General features: G+C 39.0%; 1 protein-coding gene across 4 annotated transcripts in view; it reads right to left on the bottom strand.

Annotated features, from left to right (window-relative positions):
- gfra4a (GDNF family receptor alpha 4a) overlaps window positions 1–17702 on the bottom strand; it is a 116704-nt gene that overhangs the window by 11116 nt on the left and 87886 nt on the right. For 2 of the 4 annotated variants that reach the window (XM_058796615.1, XM_058796614.1), the window contains exons 2-7: window positions 10822–11100; window positions 10463–10543; window positions 6628–6973; window positions 4295–4404; window positions 1063–1197; window positions 900–982 (exon numbers count right to left, since the gene is read on the bottom strand). In XM_058796615.1, coding sequence (XP_058652598.1) covers window positions 900–982; window positions 1063–1197; window positions 4295–4404; window positions 6628–6973; window positions 10463–10543; window positions 10822–11100 — 1034 coding nt within the window. The remainder of the gene's footprint in view (window positions 1–899; window positions 983–1062; window positions 1198–4294; window positions 4405–6627; window positions 6974–10462; window positions 10544–10821; window positions 11101–17702) is intronic. The other 2 variants (XM_058796616.1, XM_058796613.1) reach the window with 2 other exon arrangements.

The following is a 17702-nucleotide window of genomic DNA, read 5'->3' as shown; positions in this document are numbered from 1 at the left end:
TACGTCCATGTATGCATCCTTCTCCACACATGCAAAAGGAGAATGGGCTGTATTGATTATACACTAGGTGAACAAAACACTAGGTGACACAATGGACCCTTTGCTTTCCCGTTGGAGGCCATGGGAGCTCACTAAATTAAAATTCATGGAAAGTGCTATTATGGACTATAGTTAAGTTGTTCCTCATGAGTAAAGAACCTGTGTCAGGGCCTGTCCCAATAATCACATTTGCAGTCTACTTATACAACATATTTACTGCATTTGGACCTAGTGTTTAAGTGGATGTGAAGACGCAAGTGTTATGTCCCAATGGGACACACTTAAGTGAAGTTTTGCAAAGCTTTTAAACATTTAGATTTTCAATACTTTGAACTTTAGATAAACTTTTAAACTTCTGAAAAATAGACCCATGTTAAGTGATTAAAAGGCAAAATATACACACCATATAGTCTAGAAAATAAGTTGCACCTGACTATGTCACACTGGTAAATAAAACAATACATTTATAATCCTTATGTATTTTAGTTGCCCTAATGGTATTCAGAACAGAACAGCAATGAAACATATAAGTTTAAAACAAACATATTGTAGTGGCATTCATTATAAACAGCATTTATTATGAACACCAAGACTAAACATTTATTTACTACCAGCATGTGGGATAGATTCTTTTTTCTTCTCCTTAAGATTATTAAAATGTTCTGCACTAAGGCAAAAAATGGTCTTTTAAAAACTGTTTATTGAATGGTTTGTCTATGGCAAACCTGGGACAGACTGCGTACTGTAATTGTGGGTTTTGGGACAGGCCCAGTCTTGTTTTCAAAGCTGTTGTTAGTGTGTCATGGGTCAAAGGACAATGTTAAGGTAGTAGATGTGTGGGAATGATGTGGAAATGCTACTTCACAAGCTACTTCTGCCAAGAAGCGATGAAAGAGGCTATATGCCACTGCATGTGGTGTCTGTGCCTCCCTCTCATTTTCCCCTGTGAGCACAAAAGGGAATCTCCAGCAATGTTGGTAATATTTATATGTGATATAGGACAGGGGAGAGGTTTTTACTCACTCAAGCAGTTGTTGTCATGGAAATGGCTGAGGAAGTGGTTGCACTGATCTCGGAAATTCCCGCTAGCCGCACAAGAGCACCACGGTCCCACATTGGATGTAGAGTTGTCTAGGTAATTCGGAGTGATAATGCTACCTACAGGGAGAAAGTGAGACCGAAATAACACAGAACATCAGTTGCAAAACAGAAAGCCAAGTGCAGTGCAAGTCTACCAGTATCAAATAAATGCAGCATCCATCTGTCATATCAGTCATGTATTATGGAAAATATTTTCTTTTTTTGATAAGGCAGAGATTCAAACTTTATTTGGCATTTTCCACAAATAGGGTACAAAATACAGCTTAAATTATTTCAGTATTCTTTTTCATCACATGGTCAGTCAAAATTAGTTGCAAAATTCGAAATTTTGCAATTGTCAAACCATTATTTTTAAAGTGAAATAAACATCAAAATTAAAAAGAATACATTTACAAAATTAAGAAAAATTAATGCAAATTAAGCGGTCACTTAGCACTCAGATATTCTAACTTTTTATTTCATTTTATTTTTTTCTTGCAACAAATGATACCAGATTTGTGTCTCAGGGACACCAAGTGCACCCTATTCATAGAATGTGCCATTTGTCTCACTGCATGTGACCAACACTCTTCAACCTTCTATCAGTGCAGACACTTTCACCTTTTTGACGTTGAAATGTTTGTTGCATTTTAAGCAATCCACCTTGTGTTATTCTGTAAGACCTCAGCTAAAACGGATATGAAAAGCTCTGTCAATCTTTATCTTGTGTGGGTTACATAAGTGTGCTAGAACATTGATTGCAGAGGATACAGGTCCGTAGCTCTTAGAGCGGTCTTTGTTCAGTAGGGAGGGAAAATGACAGTGCTTTTCCACTGTGAGAGTGAGCGAGTGTAGAAGGCGACAGCTGAAAGTGGGAAAAGTGGAGGTGCTGCACTCTAGAACTCTATGGTCTGATAGGGACCCGTTTAAACACATTGATTTCTTTTGTCCCAGAACACAAAAGCGCAACATCTTCACAACCGCTCTTGGAAAATACTGCTGTAATGACTAACAGTCAGGGCAGAGAGCTCGGTCTCTTTTTGTCTTCGCTATCGCTGTATTGTCGTGACTGACTTGTACATTTGTTAATGTCATAAACTCTTCTGTAGCTTTCTTTACCAGCAAATCTAACTCACAATTCTGTCAAACGTTTGTCATTATTGACATCAATCCTGATGCGTCTACCCAGTGTCCTTACATGCCTTTTTGGAGTAGCCTATATGAACGGTGCAGGGGAAAACTTGCAGGGTGCTGTCACTTGAATGTTTTGAGTCCATTTGTAATCAGATTTCAGGTACTAAACAAAAGTGAGCCTCTAACTGATGACATATAATTTGCATCATTGCACACTCCTGGTCACAATTATTATACTGAAATGTGTCTCATAGCTGCTTGTCTCCAAATAAATTGCCTTTGGAGAGCAGCCCACATTGCTTTTCTTGCATCTTTTGCAATACCTGCACAGACAAATGCTGCATAAAATTTTTTAGCAGAAGCTGGAATCTTCTCACCCTGAATCATAACTTGTTTATAGTGGTGATCAGTTGCTGCTAGTTATGGTGGTACTCAAGTTGATGACACACATGTACTGCAGACCAGACCCAAAAGTACCTGGGTTCATACTGAGCCACAGAATCAAACAACAACTTAAATCGGGGTGTCCAAACCTGCTCCTGTAGGGTCACTGCACTGCAGAGTTTAGCTCCAACCCTACATGAACCAGCTAATCAAGATATTTTGGACCTCTACTGTAAATATGGAGTGTTTTCCATTTCGCTTTTAGACAAACTTTGTAAAATTTCCCTAAGCACTTCCGCAGATGGCATTTTGAAGTGCATTCTACTTTGTCAAGTGAATACATAAAATTTATATGGACAGACCCTTGATCCCTCAATTTCAAGAGGGATTGAGGCAACTCATATGTACACTTCAGCCAGCTCCATATACCACAATGCAACACAATTGTCATGAGTGCAATTGATCCTGACCCCTCACAACCCTACTGTATGATATATATGAATTATTTTGAGATTTAAACACATACTTGTTGCTGCTTTTAGGATGTTCCAATTTACCCATGACAAGGGTTCTGCCAGTAGTGGGCACTCGTGAAATATAACCAATCACATACTTCCGAGTCAACAAGATGGAGGGAAGTTAGGGAGGGAAGGACATAAAAAGTGAAGTCAAACCATGGGCGTAGAATATCCAGGGGACATGCGGAATTGTATATGCATGTAAATTCGATTTAAATTCAAAGAAACAAGATGGTCTCTATGCATGACGTGATGTTTTATTCGTATCCAAAACAAGACGATGTGAACATTACAGAGCGATAAACACTCTCATGCAGTGTATGTTTCATTCATACTCGACGCTAAAGGGCACTCTCATGCAGAATGTCCAAAACGGACTTATAGAAGTAATAATTTGTGTGGTGCCAGCTATTGCAGCCAGGACTCTATAGGTTGTGGCTAGAAGGGATAAATATTTGCTACCTATTAGATTGTTTTATTAACACGTACACCTACCATAACCTTAAACCCTGCCCTTATAATAATGCAAATACAGTAATTAGTTATTGTTCAGTGTGACAAAAATGACGATTTGTTTTCTTAGCTAGTTAAATGAATAAATATCCGTCAATTAGACACACACAAAAAAGGGTATTGCCCAGTAGGACAATCTTGCCGTAGCTGTATCCCTTCTAGTCCCCCTCACTCCTAAAATGATGGCTACGCCCCGGAGTCGAATGCTTTTTGAGACCGGTGTGTTGGAGCCGGTTGAAGCTAAACTCTGCAGGATGTTGAACTTCCAGGAGCAGGACTGGACACCCATGACTTAAAAGCTTAGTTGATTTGGACCCCACTGACTGTCACTGTATGAACAAAAACATTTGAAGCATGCTTCAAAATATCTTCTTTTGTGTTCTGCAGAAGTCATACATGTTTGTAATGAGGATTGTAATTGCAGTATATGCATCACATCAACTGGTGACAAGGTTTAATAAACCCCTGAGAGCTTGTATGTGTCACGATGGTCTTCTTAGAATTTCACTTGTCGGTGGATAAGATTGTAATGCCAAGCTTGATAAGATTGCAATGCCCATAATTTGAATCTACCTGACTGGTGTATGTGATAAGCCAAGGTGGACTACATTGCCCAGAGTTCTCACCTATCAGGCCGGTGTACGCAACAAGGCAGGCTCCGTAATTTTCTTGCTGGCAGCCGCTGGCAGTAAGCTCGGAGGGTTGGCAGTCGTGCTGGAACTGAGCCCAGCGAGACCTGAGGGAACCACAACAGCACATCCATCATCCAGCCAGTCAGCAAACCCTCAGAAACACGCATTCCCACAAACACTCCCCTCTACCTTGTGTTATACATGTAGATGGGGCTACATACTCTGTTCTGTTTTGTCCTCTTATGTTCTGTTTAGAAAGCTTTACACCAACACTCTCCACTCCATTCTCAGTCATTTTCTCTTTTTCAATCCCCCCTACATATACTCTGCACAGTTCTGATCCATTCGTTTTGCTAATCGGAGACATAACTGCAATTCAGAATTCTGGAGAACTGCCAGATACTCAGATGCCGGAATCTCAGCCGACAGCGACCATTTACATGCAGGTCACATTCTGCCAGTCCTCTGGTGACCAATCAATCATTTAACCAGGTCAGTCTCAGAGGAATTACCCACAGTCCCTGCTGATTTCTTATGCTAACTGGCTGTTGTGGCCGCAAGTGATCTCCTCTTGTGTAATGTGTTGTGTCAGCAGAGTGTTTGCTTGGCGTGTGAAAGCGTGATGGTTGATCGATGGCAAAGACCGATGAAGGCCTTTGTGTTTGTGATGTGAAAAGAGGGAGGCTCAAATATGACCACTCAAACTCAGCTCTACTGAGAGCCTTGCAGAGTGACTGCAGCTGTCAAACTCATGTGTTTGTTGGATTTACGGTTTCTGTTTGTCCATAGTGAACAGATAAAGTAACAGTGTAAATATACTTATACCTATACTTTTATTACGCTTATGATGTACAGTCTTCTATCTATACTGTATAACCTTCATTTTGGGCGTTATTGTATTTTAAAAGCTGTTGATAGCAATTCATTATGCATTACATTCTCAGCAATGCCACAAGGGATGCTGTAGCATAAATTGTCATCTTCTATGGCCAGTTTTCATATATACTAAAATTCAAAGGTTTTGGGGGTCAGTAAGTTTTTTTTGTTTAAGAAATTCATACTTTTATTCAGCAAAAATACATTAAATATTTAAAATTAATTCAGCTCTCAGAATCCTGAAAAGGTTTCCTCAGAACAACTCTTACACTGGTTTTCAACAGTTTTCAATTTTGATAAGACAAGTTTCTTGAGAACCAAATCTGAATGATTTCTGAAGGATCGTGTGACTCTGAAGACTAAAGAAATGTCTGCTGAAAACTCAGCTTTGACGTAATAGAAATAAATATTTCTGTGGCATAGTATATAATTTCTTTAACTATATTTTCATCAAATAAATCCAGCTTTGTTGAGCATAAAAGATTTTTTCATGAACATTAATAAAATCTTACTGAGCCCAACGTTATGAATGGTGTCGACCATTTTTTTTAGCAAGCCTTATTTTACAAGCCATCATGTTAGCTAGCTATACAAAAAACAAAATATCCAGGTTAATGTTACCAACATTTCAATGAAACTCTATCATTCCTTTGGGTATCGTTGTCTGTTAACGGTACAGCAATGCAAGAGTGTGCATTAATTATGTTTAAAAGGACAGCACACCTGTAATACATTAGCCAAGATTACTGGAATAAAGTATGTTTTTGATTGGTTTGATTTGATTGGTTCGTTTCAATGGCTCTTATTCAACATTAGCTTCGTTGCTGCCCCCAGCAGCTTTGGAGCACCCTTACATCTATGGGATGTTATGGAAAGACTAGTGTGTAAAGATTGGGAACCGAGAACTGGTTCTTATTTGGAATGGTTCTATTTAAAAGTGGCATTGCTATAGAATAATTGTTTAATTGGAGTATATTAAAAGTATTGGTAACACTTCATTTTAAGGTGTTCTTGTTACACGTTACATGTACAGTACTTACTATTATATTAACAATAAATTATGCATAATTACATGCAAGTAGCATGCCTAAACTAAACCCTAATTCTAACCCTAACCATATATTAAGTACACAGTTAATTAATATTAATCAGTACTTAAATGTATATTTACACTGTAACAAGGACACCTTAAAATAAAATATTTTGTGTAATAAAATAACACTTTTTAGGTTACTGATATGACCAGAGTGTTTATCTAATGTGAATTTACATTGTTTTAACACGTCTAACATATATTCATTTCTTCAGGTTTAAAACTTTTTTTGAATGGGACAAAATTACTTTGTGCACCTTTATATATTACTCCCTACAGAGCACAGAGCTTCAATCTTCAGGCCCTTCAAAAGAACTTGATTGTATTTATAGCAGTCATTTTCACACACAATACCCACTTGCACACATAGTCGGCTTCACAAACTCGAAGTTGTGCCAGGCAATTGGGTTTTTCCCTTTCTTCATAAGAGCATGCAGGCACAATGGTCTGGCGCCGTCGCTCTGCACAAGCCGTGTCGGAGCACGGACAGAAGAGCAGCTCGTGCGTGTAGTCTGGCGGCACACGGTCGAAGAACTTTCTCAGTGCTTTGCTGCAGCGTGCTCGGTTGCAGGGCCCGGTTCGCGCCGATGGGGCGATGCACGCCGACACATACTCCGTGCGTAGTTTCTGACATGTCTCATCCACATTACAGGCCTTAGCAGCGTCCAAACAACGGTTCACTGTTGTCATGCCCACCTCAGACTCTGAAAGGAAGGAGAGAGAGAGAAGCAGGCTTGTGATTCCTGGGTATAAAGAGATTAGCAGGTTAGTTACACTTGCCTACTGTGAAGTACAAACAGAAAGGTAGTTGGAGTGGCTACAGTCGCTGTCCAGTGCTGAAACAGAAGCCTGTACTCAAGATAACACAGAACACCAAACCACAACTGCAAAACGTGGCATTACTTACCATCCAACATAACATTCTTTGTACCCGAAGCCAAAACAATGCAATGCACCAACACCAATCCTTTCTTCTGTCCCAAGTTCCAACCTTCTATTTCATTTCCTATAAGCATCAATGACGCATAAGCTGACTGTCAATCATTCCTTCCTTTATTTGCTTGCTTCCTTCCTCTGCTTGCTTTTTTCCTCCTCCTTTCCCTTCTTCCTCCCATGCTTCTTTCCTTCCTTCCTTTCCTTTGCTTCCTTTTACTTTGCTTTACTTTCTAGTTCCCTTATTTTCCATTACCTAACATAAACATCAATGGGGCATAAGCAGAATGTTCTTCCTTCCTTTCTTTCCATGCTTCCTTTCTTTTTTCTTCCTTCTATTTCTCCCCATTTCTTTACTTGCTATCCTTCCATTCCTCCTCCAGTGCTTCTTTCCTTCCTTTATTGCTTCTTTCTTTCCTCTATTGCTTCTTACGTTGCATGTGCTCTTTGCTGCCTTTCTTTTTTGTTTCACTTTATTCTCCTGTCTTTTTTACTTTCTTCGTTTCTTTGCTTACTTGCTTCCTTTCTTTTTTACCAACTTTATTTTCCCCTTGTTATCCATTCCCTAAACCTAGCCACCAGTGGGACATAAGCAGATTGTCCTTCCCTTTCTTTTTTCTTTCTTTATTGCTTCCTAGCTTTCTTTGCTTCCTTCCTTGTTTTTCTTTACTTCCTCCTTTCTTTTCCCCTTCTATTCCATTTCCTAAACTTAACTGTCGATGGGGTATGAAATCATACAAACAAGATTGTACTAATTAGCCACTAATGTCAAATGCAAAATAGTTACAAATCGACATAAGAGTGTATAAAATGCACTTACAAAAGCCTTTCAATTTAATGACTAACTTCGTCTAAATTTTGTCTCAGGCTCTGTGAATTTTCAGAACGGCCTTGTCCAACTGTCAGAGCAGCACGAGTTTTTGGAAGTGTGCTCTGGCTCATTGTTCTAATGAGGGTTGAGGTTTATACAGAATGTCTCTCTCTCTCTCTCTCATGTCCTAACGAAGGTTTGAGTTGGTGTGCTCTAAGAGGGTGTGAGTCTGGGTGGCCTGTGTGTGCTGCTAATGAATAGAGCATGAGCGAGAATGAAAGTTGAATGAGTCTGGTCTCCATCACAGAACAGGCCCCAGCTGAGACTGGCTTCTGCTGCTGCTGCTTCATTTTTCATATCAGACTAATGTGGGCCGCAGAGAGCCTGCCAGCATTACACTGCCATAGAGCTCGCTTTATCGCTCTCTCTCTCTTTTTTCTTCCCCCATGAGCCGTGGACTTTTTTAACCACTGCCCTCTTCATTGTCATCTTTTTCTTATTCTTCACCTCTATCTTTCAACATGCCCTATTTATCTTTTCTATCCATCCATCCATTCTTTGCTTCATTTCTTCAGTTTCCTTTTTCTTTACCCTGTCATTTATTTTTCCTTCCTTCCTTCGCTTCCTTTCTTTTTTCCCCTCATTTCTTCTTTGCCTTCTTTATTTTCACCTCTTGTAATTACATATTTCCGTCCCTCATCCTTCCTTGGTTTGTTCACTTTTCTTCCCTCTTTTCTTGCTTCCTTTTATCCTTTATTTCTTACTTTACTTTCTATAGTTTCCTTCCCTCCTTCCTTTTTTCCCCACTAATTTCCTTTATCCTCATTTATTTCTATCCATCAGCCCTCCAATCATGCTTTGTTGTTTCCTTCCTTCCTTATTCCTTCCCCCCACCTTCCTTCCTTCACTTGTGTCCTTACTTTCTTCCTTTTTGTAAATGCTTGTTTCCTTTCTTGTTCTTCCTTCCTTCCTTCTTTCCTTCTTCTTTTCCACTTAATTTACAGAATGTCTGTCCCTCCTTCCATGCTTGCTCCTCTTCATTTTGTTATTTTTCCTTGCTGTCTTTCTGTTGTTTGTTCGTTCTTTCATTCTTTGCACCCTTTCATTCTTCTTTTAAATATTTCTTTCTTTCATATTCAAGGGATTCTGCTCAGATTCCGTTTGGGCGAGATTACTTTCTCATCCATCATTAAGGGGTTTTGCGAGCTTGTGATCAATACTGAGCCAATATTCTGGACCCTAGTGCTCATTATATTGCTGTATACACAGATTCTAGATGTAAGTACATCAGAGTTTGTTTGGACCAATAAAACTATTACAGGCCTTACATTTCACACATATACTCACACTCACGAATATACATCTACAGTAAAATACTAGTAAAATCTGTACATTGGAAGCTTCATGCCACACGAATGAGAATGTAAAGAGGTAAACAAATACACAAAGTAAATAATAAAGAGCAAAAGTTACTGTTTGGATAAGTGGGCCTTTTAATTTGAGTCTGTAATACTGGCAAAAAAAGCTTGTTACAAGGTCATTATAATGTTAAGAATATATTTAATTAATTTTTCACATTTTCCCAGTTTCTTTGTCTTTTTACTAATATTATTTCTATGTGTCTGTCTCTCATCCCTCCCCTTTCTAATTTCCACACTTTTGTTTGATCTTTGTTGTCTCTACCAAGCCAGCTTGTTAAATGCTCGCAGTGTTTGAGTTGAGAGCAGCCATCATTAAAAGTCACGCATGAATGACCGACATTTCTTTCATTACTTTGAGGAAATCATTCTCTGTCCTATCCCCAAGAGTTTAAATGTTATTTTATGTGTGTGTGCTTGAACTCAAGTGTGTATATGAGTGTGTGCGAGCACAAGAGAGATGAGTAAATGGATCATTATGTGCTACCCTCGGGGTCCATAAAATTCAGCTCATGCCTTAAGCACCCCATAAACTGAGGCTGACAAACTGACAGTTTTAGTCGTGTGGCACCTCCAAAAATAAGTTTCTAAACTTGGTACGGTGCTATTTTGAGTGAATGTAATGAGATGGGAGAGAGATGAGAAAGCGATGAGTGAAAAGCCTTGATTAGAAAATGAAATTCTGAGATAAATCATCCGACCGTTTAGTCTTTGCTAGGTCCATCTGAGAGTCTTTGGCCCACATCGAAATGTTTGTTCTGCTCCTGACAGGTCCCTAATGCATGCCTCATTTTGTAGGAAACGCGGTTTATCATCAATGGTGCCGATGAACGCCAACTATGTTATATCCAAGTACATTAAACAAAGCGCTCATGTTTTGCTGTTGTAAGCTATTAAGCTATGCCCTATTAATAACTCTTCACTGCTAATGCTTGGCATAGAAGTGACAAAACACATCGTGATCAGTTCCAAATATCAATTCCAACACCACAGCACATAATTGGCATAGTGTGTCTGTGTAAATCACTGACCTGCAGCGATGGAGGCCAGGCGAACATAATCAAAGCCCCGCTCGACAGGCTCATAGGGGTAATTCTCCACCAAGCTCAGCCCTGTAACGCACACACAAACAAGGTTTTTCGTGGCTATGGTAACAGAGTATTTTGTGTCAGTGAATTAATGAGAGTGTCACAGGTAGAAGTTCAGTTTGAAGTAATGCTTCTATAATGCTAAACTGGTTAGCATATTAAAACGCAGCGTCTAATTAGCATCCATTGAAGTGGTTTCCGGGGACCGCGTGGGTGTGGGTATTAGAACTTGTAATTGCATCATTGTGCGAGCGAGTGCTTTGTATGTGACAAAGAAAAATTATGAATATGGATTTGCTCACCGTGCAGCACGGACTGCTTGAGGCTCCAGTAGATGCTAAGACAGTTCTTCTCTCTCTTCATACCCCGTTTGCACTGGCATCGGTGCAGAGGGCTAGACAGCAGGGCCGTCACGGCATTCTCACAGTGGTTGCGTGCCCCCGGACCCAGCTTCACACTTCCACCGCCTGCGACACACTGCCGCAGCGTTCTCAAGCGCGGACTGCATGCCTCGTCGCTGGAGCATGAATCCCCCGCAGTCAGACAGTCCCACCGGCCCCCGGACACCAGCCGCGGCACCCCTGCACAGAACACGCAGATCTGTCAGGAACACTTTACAGTAAGGTCCCATTAGTTAGTGTTTTAGCAGACGCTTTTATCCAAAGCGACTTACAAATGAGGACAATGGAAACAATCAAAATCAACAAAAGTGCTATAACAAGTCTCAATTAGCTTAACGCAGTATACGTAGCAAGGTTGTTGTTTTTTTTATTATATAATAAATAAAAAGAAAATAGATAGAATAGAAAAAGAATAGAGCAAGCTAGTGTTAGAGGCCTTTTTTTGCTTTTGTTAATTGTATAATAAATAAAAAGAAAACAAATGGATAAAATACAAAAAGATTAGAAAAGCTAGTGTTAGTTTTTTTTTTTTTTAAAGAATACAATTAGAAAAGAGAGTGCATAAAGATGGAAGAGATGTGTTTTTAGCCAATTCCTGAAGACGGCCAAGGACTCAGCTGCTCGGATTGAGTTGGGCAGGTCATTTCACCAGGAGGGAACATTTCATTTAAAAGTCCGTGAAAGTGATTTTGTGCCTCACTGGGATGGCACAATAAAGCGACTTTCACTTGCAGAATGCAAGCTTCTAGAGGCACATAAGTGTGAAGTAATGAATTTAGGTAAAGGGGTGCAGAGCCAGTGGTGGTTTTGTAGGCAAACATTAATGCTTTGAATTTTATGCGAGCAGCTATTGGTAGCCAGTGCAAATTGATTAACAGAGGTGTGATGTGCATTCTTTTCGGCTCATTAAAAATGAATCTTGCTGCCGCGTTCTGGATTAATTGTAAAGGTTTGATTAGAACTGGCTGGAAGACCTGCCAATAGAGCATTGCAATAGTCAAGCCTGGACAGAACAAGAGCCTGAACAAGGCATTGTGAAGCATGTTCCAAAAGAAAGGGCCTGATCTTCTTGATGTTGAATAAAGCAAATCTGCAGGACCTGCAGCTTGGTTATTGGCGTTCTTCAAAATATCATGTGTTCAACAGAGTAAATGATGACAGAATTTTCATTTTTAGATGAACTATCCCTTTAACTGACATTATTACACAACGCTTTTAAATACGTGATTCTAATTTGTCAGTCTGTCATTCCCTGATAATGACATCATAAAAGGGTAAGATTTTAAATCAGTTTCAAGTTTCAACTCAAATCAATATTTCACATCCACGTAATTACTTATTTGGTGAAAAGCCATGTGATGAGTGATATGACATTATCCCTTAAAATGTTTGTTTGGTTGTATCAAAGCCGCTTGTTTCATTTATTTACATGTGGCAAGTAGCCATATAATGTACATCCAGGTGGTGGTGGTTGTTGTTATTGTAAAATAAACCCCTTCAAATTAATACAAAATTAAACACTTTAGAAGTTTTTTGTTAGTTCATGTAACCTAATGTAAACAAACAGAACTTTATTGCAAAGTGTTACTGATCTGTCATTCATAATAAACTGTTATACAACATGTACTGCTGTAAACAAAAAGCAATATTATTACTTGTTTATGTGGGCGACTAAAGGAATAATTTACATGACTTAACCTATGTCAACCTCATCCACTTTCCCTGCCTTTTCACAGTCATGGCACTTGTTTTCAGGGGGTCAGCAAGCTGCAAAGTGTGGAGGAATGAATGACAAACAACCTGAGCGCCAGATTTGTTCATCAAAGGACAATTTCATCCTTCCTGAAAATTACCTGTATATAATAACATGCAACAAAGCAAAACAAAACGGTTCCGTTTTCTGAAAATAGCCCCTATTTAAATCAGAAGTTAATGGCTGAGAATATTTCTGAAAGTCTGATTTCCCATTATGCACTGCTGTTTTATCTCAAGGGCAATAACTGCATCTCAACATCTGTTTCGCTGAAACCCATGTGAATAACTTCAGCAGGTAAAAAATATTTTCAACAGCTGTCAATAAATTTCCCATACAATGCATGTCAAGTCAAGTCACTATTATTTGTATAGCGCTTTTAACAATGCAAATTGTGTAAAAGCAGCTTTACATCAGCTTTATATCCGCTTTACAGTATTTAGACGGGGAAATATTGTGTCGAAATAGTGTCATTCTCCTCTGGCCAGACAAAATCAGCAGTTTAAAGATGTACTATCTCATAGTCTTTGTTTAACTTGCTAAGTGTTTGATATATGCAGTAAATATCTTCTATTGCTGTTTACATAATGAGATCTTAAATATCATGATCTTAGAACTGTTTATAGGAGCTGAATGCAATAATGGTCTCTGCCTCAGACGTCCAACCCACGGACAACCCACCATCTCTGCCCTGACCTTTTGATGCACACAAAACTAGCAAGCATATTTGAAAAGTTTGGGTTTTTCCAAGCCAGTCTGTGATTGAAGCTGCCCCAGGAGCTGCTGATATAGTTCTCAGCCGTCTTTCAGTCTGTTCTGTACCTCCGTAACTATCTGGTTTGTTTACAGCTACCAAATCGAACAGAAGGAAACTGCAATGGACTGTCAGGACTGCTGAGAAGATTATTGGTGCTCCAGTGCCCACCCTCCAAGACCTGTGCATCTCAAAACGGGCAGGAGGAATCACTTCAGACCACACACACAGGCCACTGCCTCTTCGAACAGTTGCTACGAAGAACTGAGCACTAGAACATCCAAGCACAAGTTTTTTTCTACCTCATGAACAATTAAAACTGCCTTATGGGTCTCTCCATAGTGCTGCATTTCTATTGTGAACAATGTCAGTTCAACTCAAATATTTATTCAACTGCATGTACATATTCTATACCTGTACATCATTGTGGAAAAAAAAGTCATACAGTTTAACATACTTTAAAAAGAGTAACCATTATGGAAATAATATACTTTAAATGAATATACTGAAGTGCCAACTGAATGTAATGTAATTTAATGAAAATGTATTAGTATAAATCAAGGGAAGCCAACCCTGCTCCTAGAGAGCTACGTCCTGCAGAGTTCAGCTTCAACCCCAATCAAACACACCTGAACCCGCTAATCAAGATTTTCTGGGTCACTTGAAAATTACAGGCAGGGGGATTGAAACGAGGCTGGAACTAAAGTCTGCAGGAAGCAGAAAGTAGCACTCCAGGACCAGGGTTGGCTACCCTTGATTTAAATGTATACTGAATGCAATTAGGTGAACTTTAGACCCACTTAGTAGTACATATTTATATGTAATTTCATAATTACTTATATTGTCTTTGAAATATGGTTAAAGTGTGTGCCGAATGAAACGACAACGTTTGTGGTAAGCTGAAATGTATTTTAATGCCATTTGTATTGAAACTTGTACTATGTATTAAATATATTTGTAAATATACATTTGCAATGAAGTTGCAATTTAGACTTTTTTTATTTATTTTTTTATTTTATCAAATACCACTACACTTTAAATTATAATCAGGTACATGTGCTTTAGTAGCTATATGTAAGTAAAAATATTAAAACCTATTTATTTAAAGTGTACTGTAAAGTACATCTTAGTTGTGCATTTAAAGCAACTGTATGTAATTGGTTTACCTTGAAATATAAGTTTCAAAGTCCTTCTGATAGGATACAGACTTGTAAAAAGCGAATGGCTTCTGTTTCTTTTTCCATGCTTCCCCTCAAACATCTGTTCCGAGAGTATTTAATTTTGGTAGCGGCTACGAAACGTCACGAAAAGGCCTGATTGCTTTACTGCAGCAACAAATGTTGCACTGTAATTACGACAGTGATATATTTATGACCATAGAACTAATATGCGTAGACGCCTCATAGACTGACGCTGCCCCAACTACAATAATCATAACTCCCCGAATCTTTACCGGATTTTCACACGGTTTGGTTTGTTACAGTATTTAGTTATGATACAGGACGCTGTCACACATTGAAAAATACGTGCTTTCATGCTAAAAGACTTTGTATTATGCTCTTTAACAAAGACATATGGTAGGCTATGGCATATTGATAAATGTATAAACTAATTAATTTTATATTTTAATAAAGAAACAAGTTTGATTGTTCATTTGAATTTATTTCTCACTCTCTCTCTCACACACACACTCACACGACCCTTCTGTAACACATACAAGCTCCCATATATACTGTACCAGCTCAGAACATTTTTTTTTAAAGGCCTGGAAAAGTAAGCGTTATAATTCCAGGTCATTTCAGCATCTTACACTACCCTGTCAGGTTTGCAACTGGGGCTGGGGAGCTAAAACCCTTGAAAAATAACTGTTTTGCACAGCTTCTTGCATATGCTGGCACTCTGTAACTCCAGGGTAGTTAATTTTGTGATGTGGTGCAGCCTTACTTTGTGAAATACAGACACCATAAATGACACAAGCATGAAATGATGGTTCTCAATGTGCAGGACACCTTGTTCTTTTGAGTTTTGTCGAATCACACGCTCTGCTGCTCTGACCACCTTCACTGATGAATCAGGTAATCCCACGCGATCTGGTATCAATACTGCGCCGGTTTTTGCAACCGTAAACTGCACAAAATACGGGCATAGTTGCTCGCTCTCCGTTGATTCCGGTGCTAGTGTAGAGTGAGGAGACCCAACCAATATGGCGCTGGATTACGTTCCAGCACGTCATGAGGCGTCTACGTATATTATGTCTCTGTTTATGACAGCGAATTCCATCCACTTAACTGTAGGGGGCTCCAATCATAGACATAATATACAGTACATCGTTTTTATATACAAAAAAGTCGTTTTTAATCAGCTGAACAACTACTTAAACTCAAATGGATATCTGGACAATTTTCAATCTGGTTTCTGGCCGCATCACAGCACAGAGACATCTCTCATTAAGATAATAAATGATATTCACTTAAATTCTGATTCTGGCAAAATATCAGTTGCGTTTGACACTGTCTATCTTAACATACTTCTAGAGAGACTGGAAAACTGGGTCGGGCTTTCTGGGATGGTTCTCAACTGGTTCAGGTCATACTTAGAAGGAAGAGGTTATTATGTGAGTATAAAAGTCTAAGTGGATGTCCATGACATGCAGAGTGCCACAAGGCTCAATTCTTGCACCGCTCTTGTTTTGCCTGTATATGCTCCCACTAAGTCAAATAATGAGAAAGCTGTGATAGGCAATTTGGTTCTATGCTGATGATACCCAGATTTACCTAGCCTTATCGCCAAATTACTACAGCACCATTGGCTCCCTCTGCCAATGCATTGATGAAATTAACAGCTGGATGTGCCAGAGCTTTCTTCAGTTAAACAAGGAGAAAACTGAAGTCATTGCATTTGGAAACAAAGATGAAGTTCTCAAGGTGAATGCATACCTTGACTCTAGGGGTCAAAAAACAAAAAATCAAGTCAAGAATCTTGGGGTGATTCTGGAGACAGACCTTAGTTTTAGTAGTCATGTCAAAGCAGTAACTAAATCAGCATACTATCTTCTCAAAAACATTACAAGACTTAGATGTTTTGTTTCCAGTCAAGACTTGGAGAAACTTGTTCATGCCTTTATCACCAGCAGGGTGGATTATTGTAATGGTCTCCTCACCGGCCTTCCCAAGACGACCATTAGACAGCTGCAGCTCATCCAGAACACTGCTGCCAGGATTCTGACTAGAACCAGAAAATCTGAGCATATCACACCAGTCCTCAGGTCCTTACACTGGCTTCCAGTTACATTTAGGATTGATTTTAAAGTACTTTTACGCATTTATAAATCACTAAATGGCCTAGGACCTAAATACATTGCAGATATGCTCACAAAATATAAACCTAACAGACCACTCAGATCATTAGGATCGAGTCAGTTAGAAATACCAAGGGCTCACACAAAACAAGGGGAGTCCGCTTTTAGCTATTATGCCGCCCACAGTTGGAACCAGCTTCCAGGAGAGATCAGATGTGCTAAAACACTAGCCACATTTAAATCCAGACTCAAAACTCATCTGTTTAGCTGTGCATTTATGGAATGAGCACTGTGCTACGTTCGAACTGATTGCACTGTATTTTATGTATAATCATTTATCTATTCTAAACTGCTTTAATTCATTTTAAATACATTTTTTAATTATTTTAATTTGTGTGTTAAGTTTTTACTTACTGTTGTGATTTTTATTATTTTTAAAAATGATTATTTTACTTCCTTTTATGTAAAGTACTTTGAATTACCATTGTGTATGAAATGTGCTATATAAATAAACTTGCCTTGCCTTATTTTTTCTTGTGGTTTTCCTGTTTCTGTCACCAAGAGACAAGATGAGACAAGAAGAGAGGAGATTTGACATGATGAGAGGAGAGAAGACAGAGCGAGATGAGATGTGATGAGCTGTGACAAGACAAGAAAAGACGGCGAAAGAGAAGAGATGAGAGGAGAGACCAGATGAGAGAAGACGAGATGAGACGATCTGTGTGGGAACCTTGCACATCATCTAAGATATATTCCTAAATGAAGCGAAGTGTGTCGCCACAATAACTAATCTCATTGTGCCTAAAAAGAGACTAATCCAGTGTGGAAGATGAACCTGCTCAATGGATTATGTGATAATCAGATTATTTCTTCATGAAATATTGTATGGAATGGTTGAAGACTGACAAGCAGCCATTCTGAGAACCTTGCCGCAGTACAGCTGCTACATCAAAGCAGCGGTGCCCAAAGCAATTATG

This window comes from Onychostoma macrolepis, chromosome 13 (genome assembly GCF_012432095.1).
Source record: "Onychostoma macrolepis isolate SWU-2019 chromosome 13, ASM1243209v1, whole genome shotgun sequence".
In the NCBI taxonomy this organism is placed as follows: domain Eukaryota; kingdom Metazoa; phylum Chordata; class Actinopteri; order Cypriniformes; family Cyprinidae; genus Onychostoma; species Onychostoma macrolepis.
The sequence above is the reverse complement of the archived record's forward strand: the minus strand, read 5'-3'. Positions and strand labels throughout refer to the sequence as shown.